The sequence below is a fragment of the Branchiostoma floridae genome, unplaced genomic scaffold (assembly GCF_000003815.2).
Source record: "Branchiostoma floridae strain S238N-H82 unplaced genomic scaffold, Bfl_VNyyK Sc7u5tJ_1439, whole genome shotgun sequence".
NCBI lineage: Eukaryota > Metazoa > Chordata > Leptocardii > Amphioxiformes > Branchiostomatidae > Branchiostoma > Branchiostoma floridae.
Window position 1 is genome coordinate 135,005 of NW_023365716.1, and position 20,277 is coordinate 155,281.

General features: G+C 43.1%; 5 protein-coding genes across 5 annotated transcripts in view; 2 read left to right on the forward strand and 3 right to left on the reverse strand.

The window, feature by feature from the left end:
* LOC118407668 (tropomyosin-1-like) overlaps positions 1-20,277 on the forward strand; it is a 1,169,601-nt gene that overhangs the window by 133,912 nt on the left and 1,015,412 nt on the right. The gene's annotated exons all lie outside the window — the stretch shown is intronic.
* The window catches only part of LOC118407610 (zinc finger protein 25-like), an 865,280-nt gene that overhangs the window by 102,262 nt on the left and 742,741 nt on the right, over positions 1-20,277 (reverse strand). The window lies entirely within an intron of this gene.
* LOC118407627 (zinc finger protein 525-like) overlaps positions 1-20,277 on the reverse strand; it is a 976,997-nt gene that overhangs the window by 93,329 nt on the left and 863,391 nt on the right. The window lies entirely within an intron of this gene.
* On the reverse strand, positions 9,224-15,453 carry LOC118407677. The gene is made up of 9 exons (XM_035808192.1): positions 15,315-15,453; positions 14,248-14,374; positions 13,404-13,552; positions 12,310-12,430; positions 11,820-11,959; positions 11,491-11,565; positions 10,665-10,786; positions 9,799-9,926; positions 9,224-9,297 (listed from the first exon to the last, which is right to left on the reverse strand). The coding sequence occupies exons 2-9, from the start codon at positions 14,357-14,359 to the stop codon at positions 9,224-9,226; spliced, it is 921 nt and encodes a 306-aa protein (XP_035664085.1). The 5' UTR covers positions 14,360-14,374; positions 15,315-15,453.
* LOC118407678 overlaps positions 17,670-20,277 on the forward strand; it is a 3,384-nt gene continuing 776 nt past the window's right edge. The window contains exons 1-4 of the mRNA XM_035808193.1: positions 17,670-17,780; positions 18,196-18,360; positions 18,711-18,830; positions 19,973-20,105. Coding sequence (XP_035664086.1) covers positions 17,670-17,780; positions 18,196-18,360; positions 18,711-18,830; positions 19,973-20,105 — 529 coding nt within the window. The remainder of the gene's footprint in view (positions 17,781-18,195; positions 18,361-18,710; positions 18,831-19,972; positions 20,106-20,277) is intronic.

A 20,277-nucleotide genomic window follows, 5' to 3' on the forward strand; every position in this document is an offset into this window, starting at 1 on the left:
GCTCGCTGACAACTCGACCGAGCTAAATTCTTGATTTGTAAACGGGGCTTAAGGAAGCTTAAACATCTGCTCAATAGAACAAGGCTGGAATTCTGGAAACAAATGATGTATAAAATGAAATGAATTATAATTTGGACGATGTATTTTTTACAATAATATTGAAACCACCTTTTGTGTGACGTTTTGCTTTAACTGTTGTGTTTAGGGCTGGGTATCGTAACGGTGTACAAGTACAAAACCGGTTTTACTTATTGGACCGGTCCGGAAAAAACGGGCCTGAAAAATATCCGTGGACTGTATGTTGGACCGATTGGACAATGAACAGATTATATGATAAGGTATTCACACGTTTTGGGGCTTACCGGTCGGATAAAATAACAAGGGCGAAGCAGAGTAGGGTCTATAGTCAATTCTACCAAGTTTTACAGTAAATTGTACAGGCAGTTAGCATTGTAGGACTTAGAAATGCCAGTGGGAGTCGAATACTCCACGAAACAGATTTCTTTGTGGCAAAATAGACCACTGTTTTGAGTATCGTCCATTCATAAATTTTCACATACTGAATCAGGTCCAGGTTCAGGTCCTCAGGTCCAGGTTCAGGTCCTCTGAACCTGAACCGTACCTGGACCTGACTTTTCTGTACCGGTACCCATCCCTAGTTGTGTTACAGGCCGGAGAGACAGGTCTGCATGAAGCGTGTAAAGGAGGTCATGACAAGGTTGTGGAGCTGCTCATCAAGAACGAAGCTGATCTCAATATGATGAACAAGGTGAGGACGTAAACTAATAATTCAAAACAAGGTGTAGATAAATTAATGTTTGATAGCCTCATTTCCTATTTTAGAGTGACGTATACCTTTGAACAACCCCATTTCCTCTGTTTAAAGTGACATAACGCATGTGAACACTTGTCAATGTTAACCAGAGGTTATGCCCCGTACAAAGGAGGGGAAAGAATTCACTAACGTCATTACCACATAGCTAGATAACCCAATATTATTAAGTTTATTATCAGGCTTTTGTTGCAGTCGTTGCTTTAACTGTTATGTTGCAGGACGGAGACACAGGTCTGCATAGAGCGTGTAGAGGAGGTCATTGCAAGATTGTGGAGCTGCTCATCAACAACGGAGCTGACCTCAATGTGATTAACAAGGTAAAAATGTGAAGTAACAAATGGCAAGAAGGTGTAGATTAATTAAGGATTAATAACCTGCCCAAAATGTTGCCTTATCATCAGGTAAGCAAGCTTAAACATCTGCTAAATAGAACAATGCTGATGTTCTGGGAACAAATGAGGTATAAAGTAAAGTAAATGAATGTAGTTTTTACAATAATACTGAAACCACCTTTCGTGTGACGTTTTGCTTTAACTGTTGTGATGCAGGGTGGAAACACAGGTCTGCATTACGCGTGTTCGGGAGGTCATGATAAGGTTGCGGAGCTGCTCATCAAGAACGGAGCTGATCTCAATGTGGTCGACAATGTGAGGATGTAAACTAAGAAACAATGCAAGGTGTAGACAAGAAGAAGCCTTGGTGCCATTTCTCCTAACAACCAATGCAATACATCTGCTCAATAGGAACTAGTTTTGGGAGGTATACAGTAAAGTAAATGATAATAGGAAAAAAAACCGTTTACATGGGAAGGAATGTTGTACATCTGCACAAACGCTATATAATTTCAAGAGGGGGAAAATGGGAACAGTGCATTATAAAATCACCTTTTGTGTGACGTTTTGCTTTAACTGCTGTATTACAGTACGGAGACACAGTTCTGCATAAAGCGTGTAGAGGAGGTCTTGTCAAAATTGTGGAGATGTTCATCAAGAACAAAGCTGATCTCAATGTGACTAACAAAGTAAGATCTTAAAGTTCATTTAGGGTAGCTCAAATATTACTTTGATGTTATCGCAGCAGGGTGACAAATAGAAAAGAAATGTTGTGTGCACAGATATTTCTTTATCATCATTCGCGTTTTTGATAGATGATGTGGCGTGTAAAAATTCTATACAAGGTCTAACGTTTGGCCATTACCTTTGATTGTGTATTTAGAACACAAAGAAGTATTCCCATTTGTGATTTCTCCTAAAATACCTTTCTTTCCATGAGGAAAGAAGTCAGATGACTTCAGATACTATCCTTTGTATTGCCCAGTTGTACAGATTAAATTTTACTTTGTTTCTAGCTGTTGTACACGTTCGAACGTTTCCGATTGTTCTCTGATTTTAGCAAAACATGCGCCCGGTTGACGTTGCTACAAGACGACTGGGCAGAGATAATCTGTTATTGCTGGAGGTAGGTTGTGCAGTTATTTTGACGTACATATAAGGATCACAACTTAGGCTGCGTCAGGAATTATCTTCAAGCAGAATTTCAGAAGTTTGTAACAGGACAATATTTTCCCATAAGCTACGTACCATGCGCACGGGTGATGTTCAACCTTATCAGGCAAGCCATCGCTACATCAGTGGATTATGTACTAATCTATAGAATTCTTTTTTTGTGCTGACTAAGTGGAAAGAATGTCAGTTTCAAAATGTTGCTCTATTGCTCCTGCGTAAAACGTTGCCCCAGGAAGGTAATAAATTGCAAAGAATCTTTAGGTCACACCACCCTATGATCACATGAAATATAGCTTAATCATTAACTAACCCGTCAACCTGCAGACGGTAACACGGAAGCAGGCGGAGTACAGCGAGCTGGTCTCCTCCGTGGGGTCTGAGGAGTGGACAACAGTCAAACTGTTTCTCTGTGGAGACGGACAGGTCGGAAAAACATCTTTGCGAGCGATCCTGAAAAAGGTACGAACAAATATACAAGTCATCAAACAGATGAATTTGCAGGACAGGAGGTCTCGTAGCATTTGTTTGGTATTGTATATTCATATGTATTGGTATATTCAACACTCGTACAGTGCATAAGTTTGATGTCTGGATTTGCAAAACAGTGTTTACAGATACTGCTGGGACCCCCACATAAGCTGGGAGACCCACCTATTAACATACCCCAGAGTAATATGCAGTCGTTTAAAGGCAGCATACAACACTATATGGACCGACACTTTGGAACAAACCGTAGAACAGAGGCGTTCCAGTACGTTAAAGGAATTTAAACGTGGACTGATTTCGAACAAGGACTGATGCTAATACGGATCTTACCCATAGATAGGAAATTATGTTCTATTTTTGTAATTATGCTATGTTTGTCGGATTGAATAGTTGTGAAGTTTGGTGTACCCAGGTTCTCCTGAAAAACAGGGCTTTAGTCCTGAGAGTGCATGATACAGAAATTGGAAATCAATGAAATTACTTCACCCATTTCAGACAAGACTCATCGTTCTCTGGAACATGAGAAGGAGGTTCAGAAGACAAGACGTCTTTAACCCCACCCCGGGGGTGCACGTATCCAGCAAAACCGTGCGGGGAATCGGGAGACTCAGTCTGCATGACTTCGCAGGACAGGCGCAGTTCTACGTCACACACGCCATGCTGCTCCGCACCACTAACGCCATCTTACCTGTCGTCTACAAAATCACGGATGGGGAGGAGGTACAGAAACGGCAGGCAAGAAAAGTTTTGTTAATAAGCATCATGTTATCTATATCAAGCCTGCGTACATGTCTACAACTTCATTTTGTTGTCAAATAGTCTGTTTACAGATACAGATGCGTACGTCAGATAAACACCGACACTTCACTAAGGGTTTTGTTTCCAATCTTAGAGCTGTATATAGACACACCTTCAACCACACAGTAATCGTTTCGAATAGGGTGTAACAGCAAATACTTGAGCCGCACCGTATATCAACAAATGCCCTTGCCCATATGATTATTAGGCAAATACAAATGAAGTGAATTACATTTTCAATTCTTTGCTCCCAGATCCACGGTTGGCTGAGTTTCATCCACTGCAGTAACGCAGATCCCACCAACAAACCCCGGATTGTCCTGATAGCCAGTCATGCCGACAAGTTAGAGGACCAGGAAGCGGGTCAGTTGAATGTTTACGATTACTTCAACAAAGCCATTAGTTTGATAATACAGACCACAGGTTTGATCTACAAGCGGTAATAGCTGTGTAATGGATAAATGAATATCAACCTTGTCCTTTTTGTCTGTAGGTCAGCGCCGAGCGACAGCTCTAGTGGAACACTACAGGAAAGTGTTCCAGGAGTCACTGATTGTGTCAAAGGAGGTGTTCCTCATTAACTGCCTGCAGGCGGGGTCACGTGAGATACAGCGGCTGAGAGCGGTGCTGGCAGCATTCAGGGACGACATACTGAAGGTAATGAGCAGAGTTAGACTGTCTATGCTGTGAAAAACACAATCACTTCATTACTTCCATGAAGATAAAAGACTACCATTTTGTGTCCCATAATGACATATCTCAAGAACACCTGGATGGATTTCGATGGGTTTTGGTATATTGGTATATTTTTTCTATATAGGCGGGGTTATTGTGTTGGTGTAGGTCGATTGTGGTACTCCTGTTAGTTGACCTTGGTAGTGCAGCACCTTTTTTTCAGATGTCTGTGGTCCTTGGTTCTGAATTTTAGATAGACAGATATGTGTTGACAGAAGGTTAAAGGCATACTACGAGATATTTGAACAAAACAGTAGCTTTTCCAACTTTTTCTTTACATTGTTAGTTCAATCAACCCTATAGCACTGCATACCGGGAGAGATGCTGCGACACGATCAATGCACCACATAAGCATGATGTATGAAATTTGTGATCTTCCAAGAAACAGATGGGCACAGGCTGGTTATTACTGCCTCTGTGTGTTGTTTCTTGCTTATCAGGCTGACTTCCCAGTGTGGGGCCAGTTGACAGTTCCTCTGAGTACAGTAGACTAGCTTTCTGTATAAGGTTTCTTGCCGTTTTGAAGGGAATACGACCTCAGCTTGTTGATATCCTACGAAATAGACTAATAAGGTCATGATTATATACTATTTTAGAATTATTAGAATGATATAGGTGTTTCCAAAGAAGATCTCCATTGTGCTAACTGATTACCCCACCCCAGGGGACCTACCGGTGGCAAGCACAAACAGGAGGGTCTAACTTGGGAGGACACAAAGTTACAGGGTGCCTAGAGCGGAATTTTTGTAGGCTAATCATTTACGTTGCAAATGTGAAATAATGACACAAAAGTGTAAAAAAGGGACAAAAAGTCGTAGTAAATCTGATATTTCTTAATTCTAGAATATTTCAAATTTGAGCGCAAAAAACTCCGTAGTATGCCTTTAAAGCGATGTGAATTTGGGCTTCCTAGCTGGTTGATGTAGACCTGCAGTTTTTTTGTGTCGAAACTCATTTCTTGTTTTGGTATTCATTCTGCTACCATTCGTTGTAATTTCTTGCCAGTAGGTGGCGTGGAGTCCCTAATGCCGCCCAAATGTTTTGTATCACCTTGTTCTAGTTCATACCTGGCGTATACGTAGATGTATCTCCAGACTAATATTCTGTTTCTTATTTACTTCTTTGATTGCGTTTGAAATTTATGATATCATGACTATTATTTTATGATAAATTATACATTATGTTCCACATACACGAAAAAGAAATCACATTCATATTCCTAACCACAGCAAAGACCAAAGTTCCCCAAAGTCTGCAATAGCTTGCTTGCAGAGATTGAAGGCTGGAGGCAGGAGAGAAAGGAATTCCCAGTGATGGGATGGCAGGACTACCTGACAGCGGTTGAGCAGGCAACGTATGGCTTCGTCAAGGAAAGAATCGTAGAGCTGGCAACATCTTACCTACATGATGAAGGGGAGGTAAGAGTGCATTTGCTATCTATTAGAGTGCAATGTGACTGGTTAATACTAATGTACTAGAACTTGACAACGTACGCTTAGTTTCCTGATATAGAATATATATCATAACAATAAATTTAAAAGCAATGTAGCCCAACAGGAAATTAAAGATATTCGTATTTGATATGCTTCAATGTGTCATTTAGATCATCTTCCTTCGCAACGAAGCCAACACGTCGGTAGTGCTGGACCCCCATTGGTTGTTCACGTCCGTTTTTGGATCTCTGCTCGCTCCGGAAAACTTCAACAAGATAATCGATATGATTAATCGGACTGCCGAAGATTACGTCACCCTTGAGGAGCTCACCCGTGTCTTCAGTGCGGTTGCCGACATCCCTCTGCTGATCAAACTCCTGCAGGACTTCCAGCTCTGCCACACGTACGACGGTCGCACCTTCATCCTCCCCAGCCTGCTGCAGCAGGAGATGGAAGAGGCGGCGTGGTCTCATGTGTCCAGCAAGGCTGTCTACTTCGGTCTGCAGATCCGAGGCCGCATGGAGATCGACAGCTTCTCGTGCGACCTGTTCCCGCGGCTGCAGACGCTGCTGATGCAGGCGCACCCGTACAAGCTCAGCCGGCCTCTCCTGTGGAAGAACAGCGCCAAATGTACCGACGGGAAGGCCGAAGCGCTGCTGCAGATCACACAGGACAAGAGGCAGCTCAACATCTTCGTCAGGAGCAACGATGGCAGCAGGGAGGACTGCAACTCCATCATGGACTTCCTGAAGGACATGACGTACCGCCTGCTGCACGAGACCAGCCCCGGAGCCAGGTCACGGGACATGGTGCTCAGCGCCCTGGACCTCCGGGAACACAGACCGCAGCCTCACGCCTACAGCAGGGAAGAGGTGGAGGCGGCGGCAGCAAAGGGCGAGAACCTCGTCCATTCTCAGAGGAACGTCCCGGAGAAGGTCAGCGGTCTCCTGCCTCACTACAACCTGAAAAGTAAGTCTAATTATCGTTCCGGTAGGTAATCTATGACTATGTACACAACCCTACAATTCTATATTATTGCCGCAAATTGCTACTTTGTCAATAGTGTTAGGAATTGTATTTATTGCTTTTTTTGTGTGTAGTCTTTGTTAGATTCCTGTTTCCAAAGTTAGACAAATAAAGCAGGGATGATCAGTTGATTGACAGTTTTCTTTTGCCTCACGACAGACAAACCGAAACGGGTAGCCCGGAGGTGGCGTCTTGTCCACCCCATCCAGGACCATCTCCAAGCTGATGATGACCACAGACCGCAGCCTCACGCCTACAGCAGGGAAGAGGTGGAGGCGGCGACAGGAAAGGGCGAGAACCTTGTCCAACCTCGGAGGAACGTCCCGGAGAAGGTCAAGTATCTCGGCAGAGGAAACGGTTAGTTTATATACCGTTGAAATGACGAATTCAACAAGATGTTTGCAAAATCCTTACTTTGAGATGAGATTTGAAGCTCATTATTTCCCGCATTCAGCCAAGTAGAAAAGGAATTTTTTGTGTAAAAGCCTTGATTGTACTTGACGATAATGTGGTTTCATTGAGTATTGATGACGGCTATACGCTTCCACACTTGAAAATAGAAAAACTTTTTTTGGCTGTAATACCATGTTTTTCGACTTACATTCTTGTTACAAAATTTATAGTCTTTATTATAAAACATTAGGCATGTTGTATCGTTGCCTATATTATTTATTGTTCGGGCTCCAATATCAGATTTAGGTTGTGAAGATGGTCGAAGGATGAATTACATCAAGTTGTCTTATGGTGTGTTTGTATCATGTGGAACTTTTGCTGTTACTTTAGTTTGTTGTTATTTTTGCAAACCTGTCAATACAAAAGAAATTACGAAAAGCTTTGGCATAACCCTTTTTAATATCATTTACACATTTTCTTTGATTTTCTGGCAAAGGGTCAGCAGAAGAACTGATCAAGCAGAACTACCCCCTGCTGAGGGAACGGCTTCAGGTGTCAGACCTGTTCCCACATCTCATCCAGAGGGGCCTGCTGCAGATCGAGGAGAAGGAGGACATCAACAGTAGAACAACCAGACAGGGGAAGGCCGAGGCTCTCATAGACCTACTTAGTCAGCAGGGAAAGTGCACGTGCGACGACTTTGTGGAGATCCTCAGGATTGGAAATCATGAGCATATCGTAGGCAAACTTAAATAAGTACCAGGATGGATAACATACTGAATGCAATCCAGTCGCATCTGCATGTATGTGTACAGTATAATTAATGCCGTTCAGTCATATCTATGTGTACAGAAGTTTTTGCCGTTCAGTTATGTCTGTGTGTACAGTATTTTTGCCATTCAGTTATATCTATGTGTACAGTATTTTTTGCCGTTCAGTTATATCTATGTGTACAGTATACTTGATGCAGTTCAGTCATATCTATTTGTACAGCTATATATTGAATGCAGCACAGTTTTGTGCAAAGTCTGCTTAATTCCAGGTGATAGAGTTGGTCATGATTAATATTTGTTTCTTAACAATATAAAGTAAGAAATGTACAACAAAATGTAAATATTTCAAGGAGGTACGAGGTCTCTGAACTCCTGCTGCTTACATGTATGTATAAGGATTCTTAGTATCAACGAAGTACACACTTTTGAAAGCCAATAACCGTCTCAACTTTCATAATTACGACATTGAAGTACTTAGGAAGGAACCTGAAAACTCCTCATATCTAACTACATACTGCAGGTCGTTAATAAATTAATTAGAAAGAAATAGGCTCAGAGAATGTATTGTTATGGCACTAAATATGTATTACATCAAGTAAACTTGAGCTTTAAAAGGACTTCCTAAATCCCTTCAATAGATTCGTCTGTCATCAATTAATCAGATAAACAACACGTGGGGAAAACTCCTATTCAGATGAATAAGTGAGATTGCACACAATTCCACTGATTCTACAGCTGTTTTCATTAGCTATGGCGTCAATTAATCAACTACAGAAGCGTCCATCACGTAATTAAGGCTTCTATCGGTAATTATTTAACGACTTTCGTCCATTAACTAGATCGTCAATAGTCAATTGATTATGACGGAGCACAGAGGTTAGAAAACATGAGACAAACTAAACTGCCATACAGCTTCCTCCAATTAGGCAGAACGAGCGGCAGGAAAGAACGTCACAATTAACCTGAAAAATTGCTCAGAACGCAAAACGATCTGCTGCTATATACGTCTTCCACCAATGGGCAAGAGAGCGAACACAGGAAGTCCCAAACGTGGAAAGCATTACAAGAAAGGAAAGCTAAGAACGCCACGGGAGAATGCATGCTTTAAAGGCTTTATTTGATAATGGTGTTTTAATTAACAAGATGGGGTTTAGGACTCCTTTAAAACAACCCTGGTATGTACAAGCTGCAGTAGTGAGGTCTGTGAGGAAAAAAGTATAAACTTTTCCACTAAAGAAGTCAGGCTTTTTCTCCCAGGTACGATGTCTTAGCTGGGGCCATCACACCTGCGTACACCGGGTTCTTGGAGGAACCTGCAAGAAAACGTACAAGAAAACCTTTTTAAAGCAATATATGCCGGAGCGAACTACTACCCAAATGGTACCCAAGCTATAAGGTATGGAATAAGGATGTGGAAAAATAATCAGTTTTATCTATCATTTGTTTTTACTCATGTCATACCGAAGACATGACACGATAATTGTCGATACTGGTGTATGTATTGCCATAGAATCGTTTTGGCACCACGTGCAGCAGGGAACTTGGACTGATCGATTACATTTACAAAGTATTATCTTACTGATAGCTGATACACACATGTAAGCTAGGAAGAAAAGTGATGGATGTCACTCGAAATACCCAGAAGTAAATATCCGCTTTTATCCAGTTGTAGGGATTGAATTGTACTAGATTTATACACTTACCGATAGCCCTTACACGCATATAAGCCAGGAAACCCTCTGTGGTAAGACCCTGATAGTGGAATAGGGTTAGGTTAGGTTTGTGATGGATAGTTGTAAGGTCTGTATGCTTACCGATAGCCCGTACACCCATATAAGCGAGGAAGCCCTCAGTGGTGAGACCCTGGCTCTGGATGATGGTGGCGTAGGTGTCGGCTTCAGTCTGGTATTCATTGGTGATAGCCGCTGCCTCTGCCTCCGCTCTGGAGAGGGAACAGTTGATGTCAGTGACAAACGGCCACATTGCAGTAATAGGCTGCCTATACTTATATAATGGGACATGTCTGAAAGAAGTCAAGGTGAACAAGGTCGACGGAGATTGATCGAAAATTTAGGGGTAAACCCCTACAGTTATTACCGTGTTGAAAGGAAAGTTTAGCAATTTTTCTATAATGTCTGAAAGAGGTTGTCAAAACTCAACTACCTGTGTTTTAGACCTTTATCTATTATTATCTGAATATCCTGTACGCTGGAAAGTGCCCAGGACATGACCAATACACACGTTGTGACCTCTGACCCCTCCTGACTACCCCCAAACAACGCGAAAACGCCAAATTTCTATCAATCAATCAATCAATCAAATCTCAATAAACAAATCTTACGGGTACTGTTCACTAAGGTATGAATTCTGTTACATTACAATTTGAATTTACCGAAAAGCCTTGATCCTAAATGACCCCTTGGCTGTCACCTGGGCTACTGATGGCTATCTTGGCGTCATAGTGAGCTTTGTTGGCCTTTCACCTGCCAATGACCCTTGACCTGTTTGCCTCCTGACCATTACCATTATGCCCCCTGACCTGCTGATGGCTATCCTGACGTCAGACTGAGCCTTGCTGAATATGTACAGTAGTGGTTAACCTGCCATTGACCCTTGATCTGTTGCCCCCTGACCACGACCCTTGACCTGCTCATGACCCATGACCCCTATGCCCCCTGACCTGCTGATAGCTATCCTGGCATCAGACTGAGCCTTGTTGATGGCGATCTGCGCCTGCGTCTCCGCCTCTCTCAGAGTGGTCCTGGCCTGGGTCAGCTGCCTCGGGCGCTCGTTCTCAGCAACCTGACAGTAAAGAATGCATTGTTGCATACAACATAGTCTTCTTCGTTACACAACATTCCTTAATTCTTCCGTAAACGTTTCGACGAACATCTGTTGCATTCATCAGTGCAAAATAATATCGGTGTGAAATTCGGTACGAGGTTCATGCGCGGTTTTAAGCCCGTTTATTGCAAATACATGCCCGTGGGTTGATTGAAAGTACAAGGAAAACAAAACGCCTTTCCTCGGCCGCTCGTTCTCAGCAACCTGACAATAGAAATATATTGTACCGTGCATCATTACCGTTCTCACACAGTGTTTAATTGTATTTTGCACGTGGCATGTGCTTTATGCATAGTTTTAATATTGGCAAAGTTTATTGCAAATACATGTCCGAGGGCTGATTGCAAGTACAAGCAAATTTACATCACATTATATAATGATAAAAATGTTATTCAGTGCTACATATAATGTGATAACTTTGCATGGGTCTAGAATTTTGCTGGGTTTGACTTTGGAGGCAATGGAAGAGCCACTAATAGGTTCCTTGATTTACCGAAAAGTAGAATTGGTTTCTCAAGATAAGGAATAGTGGGGCAGTATGCGCGTGTACTTTGATCATAATATGAAAAATAATTAGACATCAAATGGCTTTCGCCTTTCACTGCGCCTTCACTGCTTTCTACAAGCCAAACAAAGCCAAAGGATATCGTGTGGCACGTTACCTGGATGTTTTCTCTTGCAGCTTCCTTGTCTCGCACGGCACGTTCGTAAGCTGGAGGCTTTGTAATGTCATTGACCTAGATAGAGAGTCAACACACACACACGTGCATAAGACTTAGTAGCAGCCTTAGCTATAGGTTTTGATATTGGACTAGCGGTAAAGCAATATTAGTGCTTGCATGTGCATGCACACACGTACACTCAATCAAGTTCGTAATCAAGCTTACTTTGTCTGGCAATTGATACAAAATGCATTCCAGACAGAGGGTGATCATTTTTCTGTAACTTGATGATGGAGCCATTTTGTAAACGGTGGTCCTCAATTACGTACCTGCAGGTCTGTAATGTCGGAGCTGAGGTCATTGAACCGCAGGCTGAGAGTTTCCCGGACTTCCTCGGTGAAGAGCGCACGCGCCGACTGGAACTCAGACGTGTTAAACTTACTACAGGCCTCGTGCATGGCAGCCTCCCCTGTGAGAAAAAAAAGCCATTTGTTGTTTTTCTAGTTTGTACTTGCATTGATTGCTCTGCTAGTTTAGTGACGCTGAAGAAGAATTATGGATGTCACTCGAAACGTCCGGAAGTAAATTTCAGTTTTTTATCCAGTTGTAGAGATTGAATTGTATCTGAATATTGTTTACCTGGATATCTAACGTTTATAAACGTATCATAACGTGTATGGTTAATAAATGAATAAGGGCTTATTCAGGTCACAACAAGTTGATTTAAAACAAAAGTGATGCTGTTACATGTGACAGATACAGATAAACTTCTAGACATTCTTTGATATATTTTGACATATTTTCCTATGCAATACATACCAGCGGTTGTCAGCACGTTGACGTAGTTCTCGTGGTCCCGGAACTCCATGACGATCCTGTGCAGGTCGGAGGGTCGAGCCAGGTACTGGAACGCAACGTCAAGCACTATGGGAACCCCATCCTGGAACAGGGCAATATTTTAAACAAATTAAGGCTTTGGATATAGGGATATAGATATTTTGATATATATATATATATTCTTCTACACAGCCAGTTAATGTCACGTTAGCTAACCTAACGCCGCGCTTGGTATAGTTTACAATTCTCGCCGCAAGAACGCCACCTACATCGGCTACATATAGCGGCGAGAAGCAGAACTCCGGTTAAAAGCTCTGTATCGGAACGTCAGCTAGGGTGAGATTAACAGGTTATGTAAAAATAAACGCCTATATCCTATGATCTACCAACCTGATGAAACTATTTTCGGACATTAAGGCTTTGGTATCGATTGCATCGGATCCTGCAAGGGATGTAGCCTCGACCTGGCTCCGAAGTCACCAAGTTGCACCCCTAGGTGTACCCCACGGGTAAGTCACGGGCCGACTTGAAATCAACTAGGGGCACAGTCGTACTCAAATGTATCCCCGAGAGCCGTAGGGTGTTCCACGGAGCTACAAAAGGGCCTCGCCCGAAAGTGCCAAACAACAACGTGGGATCGTGTGGCTTAGCGGCAAATTGTTTAACATTCAACAGAGGTTCTGGGTTCGAATCTGCTGATCTCCCACTGATCTTATGCTCTTGGGAAAATCTTTTCTCATTTAACTAAGACTTAGAGACTGAAGGAAACTTTCCTTGAGACATAATTTGCACTCTATTTGTAGTCTTGAAAGTCAAAGAAAATCTCACCTTTTTTTTTATTATTGCAACATATATTTACAAGACATTGTGACGGCACACTCAAGTCATGACTTATATTCATGCCGCCACCGCAAAAGAATACAAATACATGGATAAATAAATACAAGGTAACAAAACAAGATAACAAAATAACAAGTAGGCAAAGCACTGAAGCAAAACAACAAATGAAGATTCAAAGATATAAACTGAGAGTATGATGATTAACTAAGTCCCTTAAGACTGGTAGGAAATCTCACCTTGTCTAAGCAGGTGAGGTCGGTATACCCCAGCGTCTTGAAGACAGAAGGAAACTTGATGAACACGAAGCCCACAGGTCCTATGTGCAGGCCCTCCTGCTTGACCTCTGACCCCAGGTGCTTCTGGATGGTGTCGTACACAATACCGACTGGGAACAACGGAACAGAGATCACTCTTCCGAAAATCATTTCATCAGGTTGTTGAAATACTTATATACTTACTAAAGGTTCTTCAAGAACAACCGAAATAGTACTTACTTCCAACGTTTCGGTGTCTGTCAGACACCATCATCTGGGTTAGAATGACTGGATCTGTTTCTCTCTGCTACTTATAGCTATAGGCGATTTAGGTGGCGCTGTACGTAGTAGCGAGAATGCCGTCCCAAACGTGGCTCAGTTTATATCCCCCCCCCCCCCCCCCATCTGCTATAAGTAGCAGCGAGAATCAGATCCAGCCATTCTAACCCTGATAATGGTGTCTGACAGACATATAAGAGATCATTCTTCTAGACCGCGAAACCCGCTGGTTAGGGAGTTAGAGATTAAGGAAGCCTACGGAATAACTATGGAACTTTCTGGCACTTGGGATTTAGCACTCCAACGCCAAAACTTTAGTTCCTGTAACTCAAACAACAGGAGCGAATTAGCTCATTTGCATCAACTTCGTCTTACCTTATTTCCTATGGACTGTCTTCTAAAAAATTCCTTCATCTCCTTGATATGTTAATTCATAGTTAGGATGTATATGTAGGACAATGTATAGGGGGGCCATTAGGGTTTCTAGAGGATAATAATTATCCATATAATTAAATCAACATGGCCTTAATTAACGCCGTTCACTTACTTTCGTCAGACTCCAGGCGCTGGAAGGACAAGGCCAGCAGCGTGATGATCATGACGAGCACCCCCACCACAAAGAAGACTATGACATACCCTGCCGTGTTTCCCTCCCCCATGGTGGTCGGTCAGGTCTGGGATACAACACAAAGATCATGTACACCCGTGAATAGTTTCATCAGGTTGGTACGCTACTGAATAAAGAGGCTTGTTTTGAACAACCATTGCTTTAGTCAGCAGCAATACCTAGAGCTGCAGTACAATTTGACCAGTCAGAATTGTCCATCGGTGCAATGTGAATAAAGCATCAGTGGTTATGTCCTTTATTCAAGCATTATATACACTATATAAACGATGTGCTGTGACTCTGGATTTATGTTCGCAACTTTCGTGATGACCGCTTGGTGGTGAGGTCGACGCGTCCTTTCTTCCTCCCTCTTTTCTCTTTCTGTCGCTGTGCTGAGTGTGCTTCGGTGCTGTAGTCTTATCTTAATCTTCAAGAAGATCTATCGGTGGCAGAAGATAGTATGAAAGCCTGCGAAGGAGTATAATTGGCCACAGAGGTGGCCAATCATAGTCCTTGCATGGTACTATATTAAGCCACCAAAAATCTGCTTTGAGATTAGCTTATCTATGGCCCACTTAGGGTACCCGCAGTCACATGCAGACACGCAGAAGAGCCTGCAACAACACTTCGCATTCTTCACTCACTGCACTTGGGACTGTGATATAACTATTCGTGTAATTTGTAGCGAGGCGACCTTCTTTGATTTAGCTGAATGCATACATGCAGGTTGTTCCTTTCAATTTTAAATCCGCGTAAAGGGCTGTCGACCCTCAGAACCCTGCCGGTACATATCTACCTAGTATAACCCAGGACGACCGGATGGCTGTAGCCTCACGAAGCTTTCCACGAAATCGTCTTCCGGGAGGGACGTAAAACGGGGGTCCCGTGCTCGAGGAGGTGCCTCGACCACGTTAAACAGCCTCATTACTCATAATTTGGGTACCAACTGGCTGGCAAAATACACCGCCTGGTGAATATTATATTATATTATACACGTAGTACAATACCTTTATAACTTTGGAGAACAAGCTGCCTCGGGTGCAAGTTGTTCAGCACACTTGTATGTTAGCTCAGCACGGCACACCCTAATACAGGATACAGAAGTCATGTAACAGTACCCAACCCTGACAGACCAAATCTAAGCCAGGTCGTCTAATTATGGACAAATAGGCCAGTGCAGGGCAAACCGCATACGAACGTTATTCTCTTCTAAATTCACATGACTAAATCAATAGTATCTTTTATGGCTCTTTATTTCTTCAATAATCTTCTTGTGTTGTCTTATTCAAAGTCTTATGTTGATTTTAATTATATAAGCCTCAGTTTGGTTTAACCATTAATCTTTAAGAGCGTTCCGGATCCGTTCCTCTGCGTTCTTAAGTTTTCCTAGGGAAGACGCAAAAGACCAGGAGGTTGGTGGCCAGGGCGTGGCTCAACGCTGAACTCCTCCTAGCAACGCATTATAATAGCCCGGGCTTTCTGGTAAGTTTAACCGCAAAGTTGTTAGTGTGGTAGCTTGATTTAGCTATAGACATATCCTTTGAAAAATGGAAAATGTAGCCCGTACATCTTTTAGTATACTGTCATGATGATGTTTTGATGTCATGTGACCTATATACATGTAGTTAAATTTGGCTTGACCTACAATGTGTTGTAAAAGTGGTTAGCTCAAGTGGGTACTAACGTCACACTTACGCTGCGTTCGTCTCTTGTTTTTCAATGCTTTCATGTGTTTCAAGTAGACACACTAGTTTCTGCGGCCTAGTCTGCGCCATTTGCACCAGTCATCAGAGCTCATAGCCGCGGCGACTATAGCTAAATAGTTATATTAAAACTCCAGCTGTCACCGCGCGCGGCCGCGGCTAACGAACCAATTAACTTCAACAGACTGCTACGGATATCCGTACTTCCCAATAACAACCCTGGACTGGAATGACCCTTCCATATACAACTACCACAGGCAAAGTACCAGATACGGCCAAGTTCAGAGACAGTTTAGGAACCGGTAATAATTAACTGTGCAGTACGACTTCCTGAGTGTGCGCTTTACCCCAACAAAAGTAAGGGGGCGCGTTACCTTAAATACATCCAGATCCAGGTCAAAAATATTTTGATCAAAATAGCCTGGATGGAAGAACATATTTGCTGTCATATCATATATCTGTTACAGATAGAAGTGTATCATATATCTGTTATGTATGCCCCTGTGGCGCACACCGTAATGCGACCCCGCTGCTTGGCCGTCTGTATCAAATTCCGTGGATTCGTGGGTCTCAGTTCGACCCTAGGGTCGGCTGACTCTTCCCAGCTAGCTCGGACATGTTGTAGGGATTGCATTCGTGACTACCTCCATGAAAACTGGAGGTATAGTTTTTGGTGTGTGTGTGTATGTCTGTTTGTTGGTGTTTCCAGATATGGGTGGTCAGCATAACTCTAGAATTTCTGGATGGATTGCAATGATATTTGGTATGGGAATAGGGATTGGGAAGACGAAGGTCAATGTCGATTTTGTGCCCACCCTGGTACCTCGATACTGCAGCGGAACTTCCATATTTCTATGTTTTGATCTGGACATTCTATGGTCTTGTTTCCAGCAGTTTCTGTGCCTGACAGAGAGTCTGAGCAATCATGGGGCAGCAGGGAACCTTGCCATGTCTCGTCAGGACCCCAGTCTTGTGCGGGAAGGACTTTTTTCTCTGCTTATACTTGTGATGTTCTCATATTCTTCCCAACAGCTTCTGTGCCTTACAGAGAGCCTGAAGAATCATTGGAGAACAGGGAACCTTGGCATGTCTCATCGTGGTTGGAAAGACGAAGGTCAAGATCGAATTTGGGCCCCCTGGTATGTGACCTTGGTACTGCAGCTGATCTTCCTTTTTTTCTATCTTGTCCCCAGCAGTTTCCGTGCCTGACAGAGATCCAGAAGAACTATGAGACAACAGGGTACACTGGCATGTCTCATTGGGATCACAGTCTAGTGCGGGAGGAACTTTTTTCTCTGCTGACACGTGTGCTGTTCTCATATGTTCCCCAGCAGTTTCTGTGCCGTCCAGAGAGCCTGAAGAGCCATGGGACAGCAGGGTACCCTGGCCTGTCTCGTCGGGACCCCAATCTGGTGCAGGAAGGACTTTTTTCTCTGCTGATACGTGTGCTGTTCTCATATCCTTTCCTGCAGCTTCTGTGTCGTCCAGAGAGCCTGAAGAGTCATTGGAGAACAGGGAACCTTGGCATGTCTCATCTTGGTTGTGAAGACGAAGGCCAAGGTCGATTTTGAGCCCCCTGGTATGTGACTTTGGTACTGCAGCTGAACTTCCTTTTTTCTATCCAGCAGTTTCTGTGCCTGACAGAGAGCCTGAAGAATCATGGGACAGCAGGGTACATTAGCTTGTCTCGTCGGGATCCCGGTCGGCATCATCACCTTGCTGGTGGTCATCCTGGTCCCGCTCAGCTTCTCCGATCTGCAGTACTATGAGGTAATGTTTGGAGCCTTCATGTTTTTATCTCCTTGAAAAATGTGTGTTTGTGTTTCCGGATTTTTGTACTTAGCATAATTCAAGAACCTCTTGATAGATTGAGATGCTATTTGGTTTGTAGGTAAGTGCTGGGAAGACAAAAATAAAGCTCTATTTTGGGGCGCCTGATTTGTGACCTTGGTACTGCAGCAGAACGTCTGTTTTATATATATATATTTGACGTAGACGTGCTATGGTCTTGCTTTCGTGGTGGCAGATAGCTTTATAATATTACGTAGGGAAGAAGTTGAATATGTTTGAGCCCCTAGCAACTTGCTCTTGAACTGCAATAGAGTTTTTTTTTTCAATGCGAAAGGTAAACATGCTGTTTTTAATCTGTTTTGTCTTCTCCTACTACGCACTTGCCTCCCTGCAGTACGGTTTCTTAAAGAGAAAGTCGACAGGTACAGTCTACATGGACAAGGTGTACAGCGGCGGGAGACACTTTGTCGGACCAGACTACCATTTCAAGGTGTTCCAGGCCGACGCACACTTCGAGGAACTCACGAGCATCGCCGTTTTCTCCTTGGATAAGCTAGAGGTGAGTCAAGTTAGGTCTTGGTTCCAATTACCTACAGCCCGACCGGGATGTGGCGACAGCAAATGTGAAAGGTATAATCCCGGAAAAAGAAAACAAAACCCGTCTGGACCGTTATCAGTACCAGATTTAGATCTGAGCGTAGAGGGAAAACACGGCATTGCTGAATGCTACGTACAAGACAGGATGACACAGAAAAATGTTATAAAAATTAATATTTCTCTGCCTTGTCCTTGCATTTAGATTCGGTCAATTTCAGCTTGTTTTGAGTGACATTTTTTGTGTTTAAATGATTTAATTTTACACAAGGCTGAAATGTTATAAAGGTTGTTGATTTCTGCCCCCGCCGATAGATCCGGGTGACATGTCGGTTCCAGTACTTCCTGCGTAAGGACGACCTGCCGCTGCTGCACGAGACGTACGACAGGTTCTACCATAACGTCATGAAGACAAGTGCCATCGACGCCCTCAAGGTAACAAACTGCAGCAGACCTTGGTGTCTACACACACATACACACATACGCGCGCGCGCGCGCACACACACACACACACACAAACATACACACACATACACACATCACAAGACGTACGACAGGTTCTACCATAATGTCATGAAGACAAGCGCCATCGACGCCCTCAAGGTAACAAACTACAAACCTTAGTCCACACACACACACATGCACAAACAGACGCACACACAAACACACCGGGAATGACCCCAACTCTTTTCAATAAGTGTGGTGGGCTCTTTAATGTGCTCGAGGTGTGACTCTCCCCGGACATGGGGCCTCCATTTAATGTCCTATCCGGGGGATAACCAAAGCTAGATAATTATCGGTGACAAGGCAGGATTCATTAACTCGATCTTGGACCTGAGCTCAAGGCGCTGCCGATTACGTCACACAATGTGAGATCTTATGAGGTCTTTTGCACAGGCCAGAACGCATGTGCGGCGACAGGAGTTGTAGGTATTATGTCAAAGGTAAAGGCCACGGAGAAGTTAACAGTCTTGTCTCAACCATGGTCTATATTTGATTAACATTGTCTGGTGACCAGACGGGCTTTCTTTACGTCTTCGGGGACTATTCCTTTTACACATTACCTACAATTCCCGTCACAGCACATGCGTACTGGGTTGTGCGAAAGACCTTATTGTCATGCCTTCAAGGACGAGAGTTACCAACCTAGGATTGATGCGTTCAAAAATGTGTACTTTCCTGGAGTGGAATTTGTTATCACCAAGCGCAGTAGGGGTATCTTCGCTGGATAGATTTAAAGAACACTTGCAGGTAAATATGCAAAATTAGGTGTGACAGGTTGCTTGAGTGACTGCTATTTGGCGTAAATATGTAGATGTATAGCACCATTTATTCCCCTTAACCTCCCCTCTTTAGAGTGCATCAACTTACCAACCCAGAATTGATGTGTTCAAAAATTCGTATTTCCTAGAGTGGAATTTGTTATCACCAAGCAAAGTAGGGGCATCTTCACAGGATAGTTTTAAAGAACACTTGCAGATAAATATACGAAAGTTTATAGGTGTCACAGGTTGCTTGTCAATGAGTAACTGCTACTTGGCATTAATATATAGATGTATACCCTCTTCCCTCTGTAGAGTGCATCGCCCGAGTTCAACACCAGGGATTTCTTCGAGGAAAGGAGACTTGTTGAGGACACGCTGGCAGACGCCGTGAAGCTCAGACTTGAAGGAAACTGCTGTAAAAAGGACTGTGCGAACTCCACTGAAGGTAACAACCTTCCAATGGTCTAACACTGCAGTACTATTCAATTCTGCCTATTTTGAAACCATTATTCTGATCCAGGGCTCGAAATACCACATGCATATGCAGGTTTAATAGTTCTCGCTTCTTTGTGATACTGACAATGTAGGAACAGGAAAGTTTACAATCGAAGGAAGCA

Bases quoted from the DNA above. Each gene is read 5' to 3' on its own strand.
- LOC118407677 (XM_035808192.1), bottom strand. From the start codon at position 14,359: ATGGGGGAGGGAAACACGGCAGGGTATGTCATAGTCTTCTTTGTGGTG. The intron at 11,960-12,309 runs GTATGTATTGCA...TTTTTCTCACAG, and splicing joins CAACGTGCTGACAACCGCTG to GGGAGGCTGCCATGCACGAG. The intron at 10,787-11,490 runs GTAACGTGCCAC...CTTTACTGTCAG, and splicing joins CTGCAAGAGAAAACATCCAG to GTTGCTGAGAACGAGCGCCC.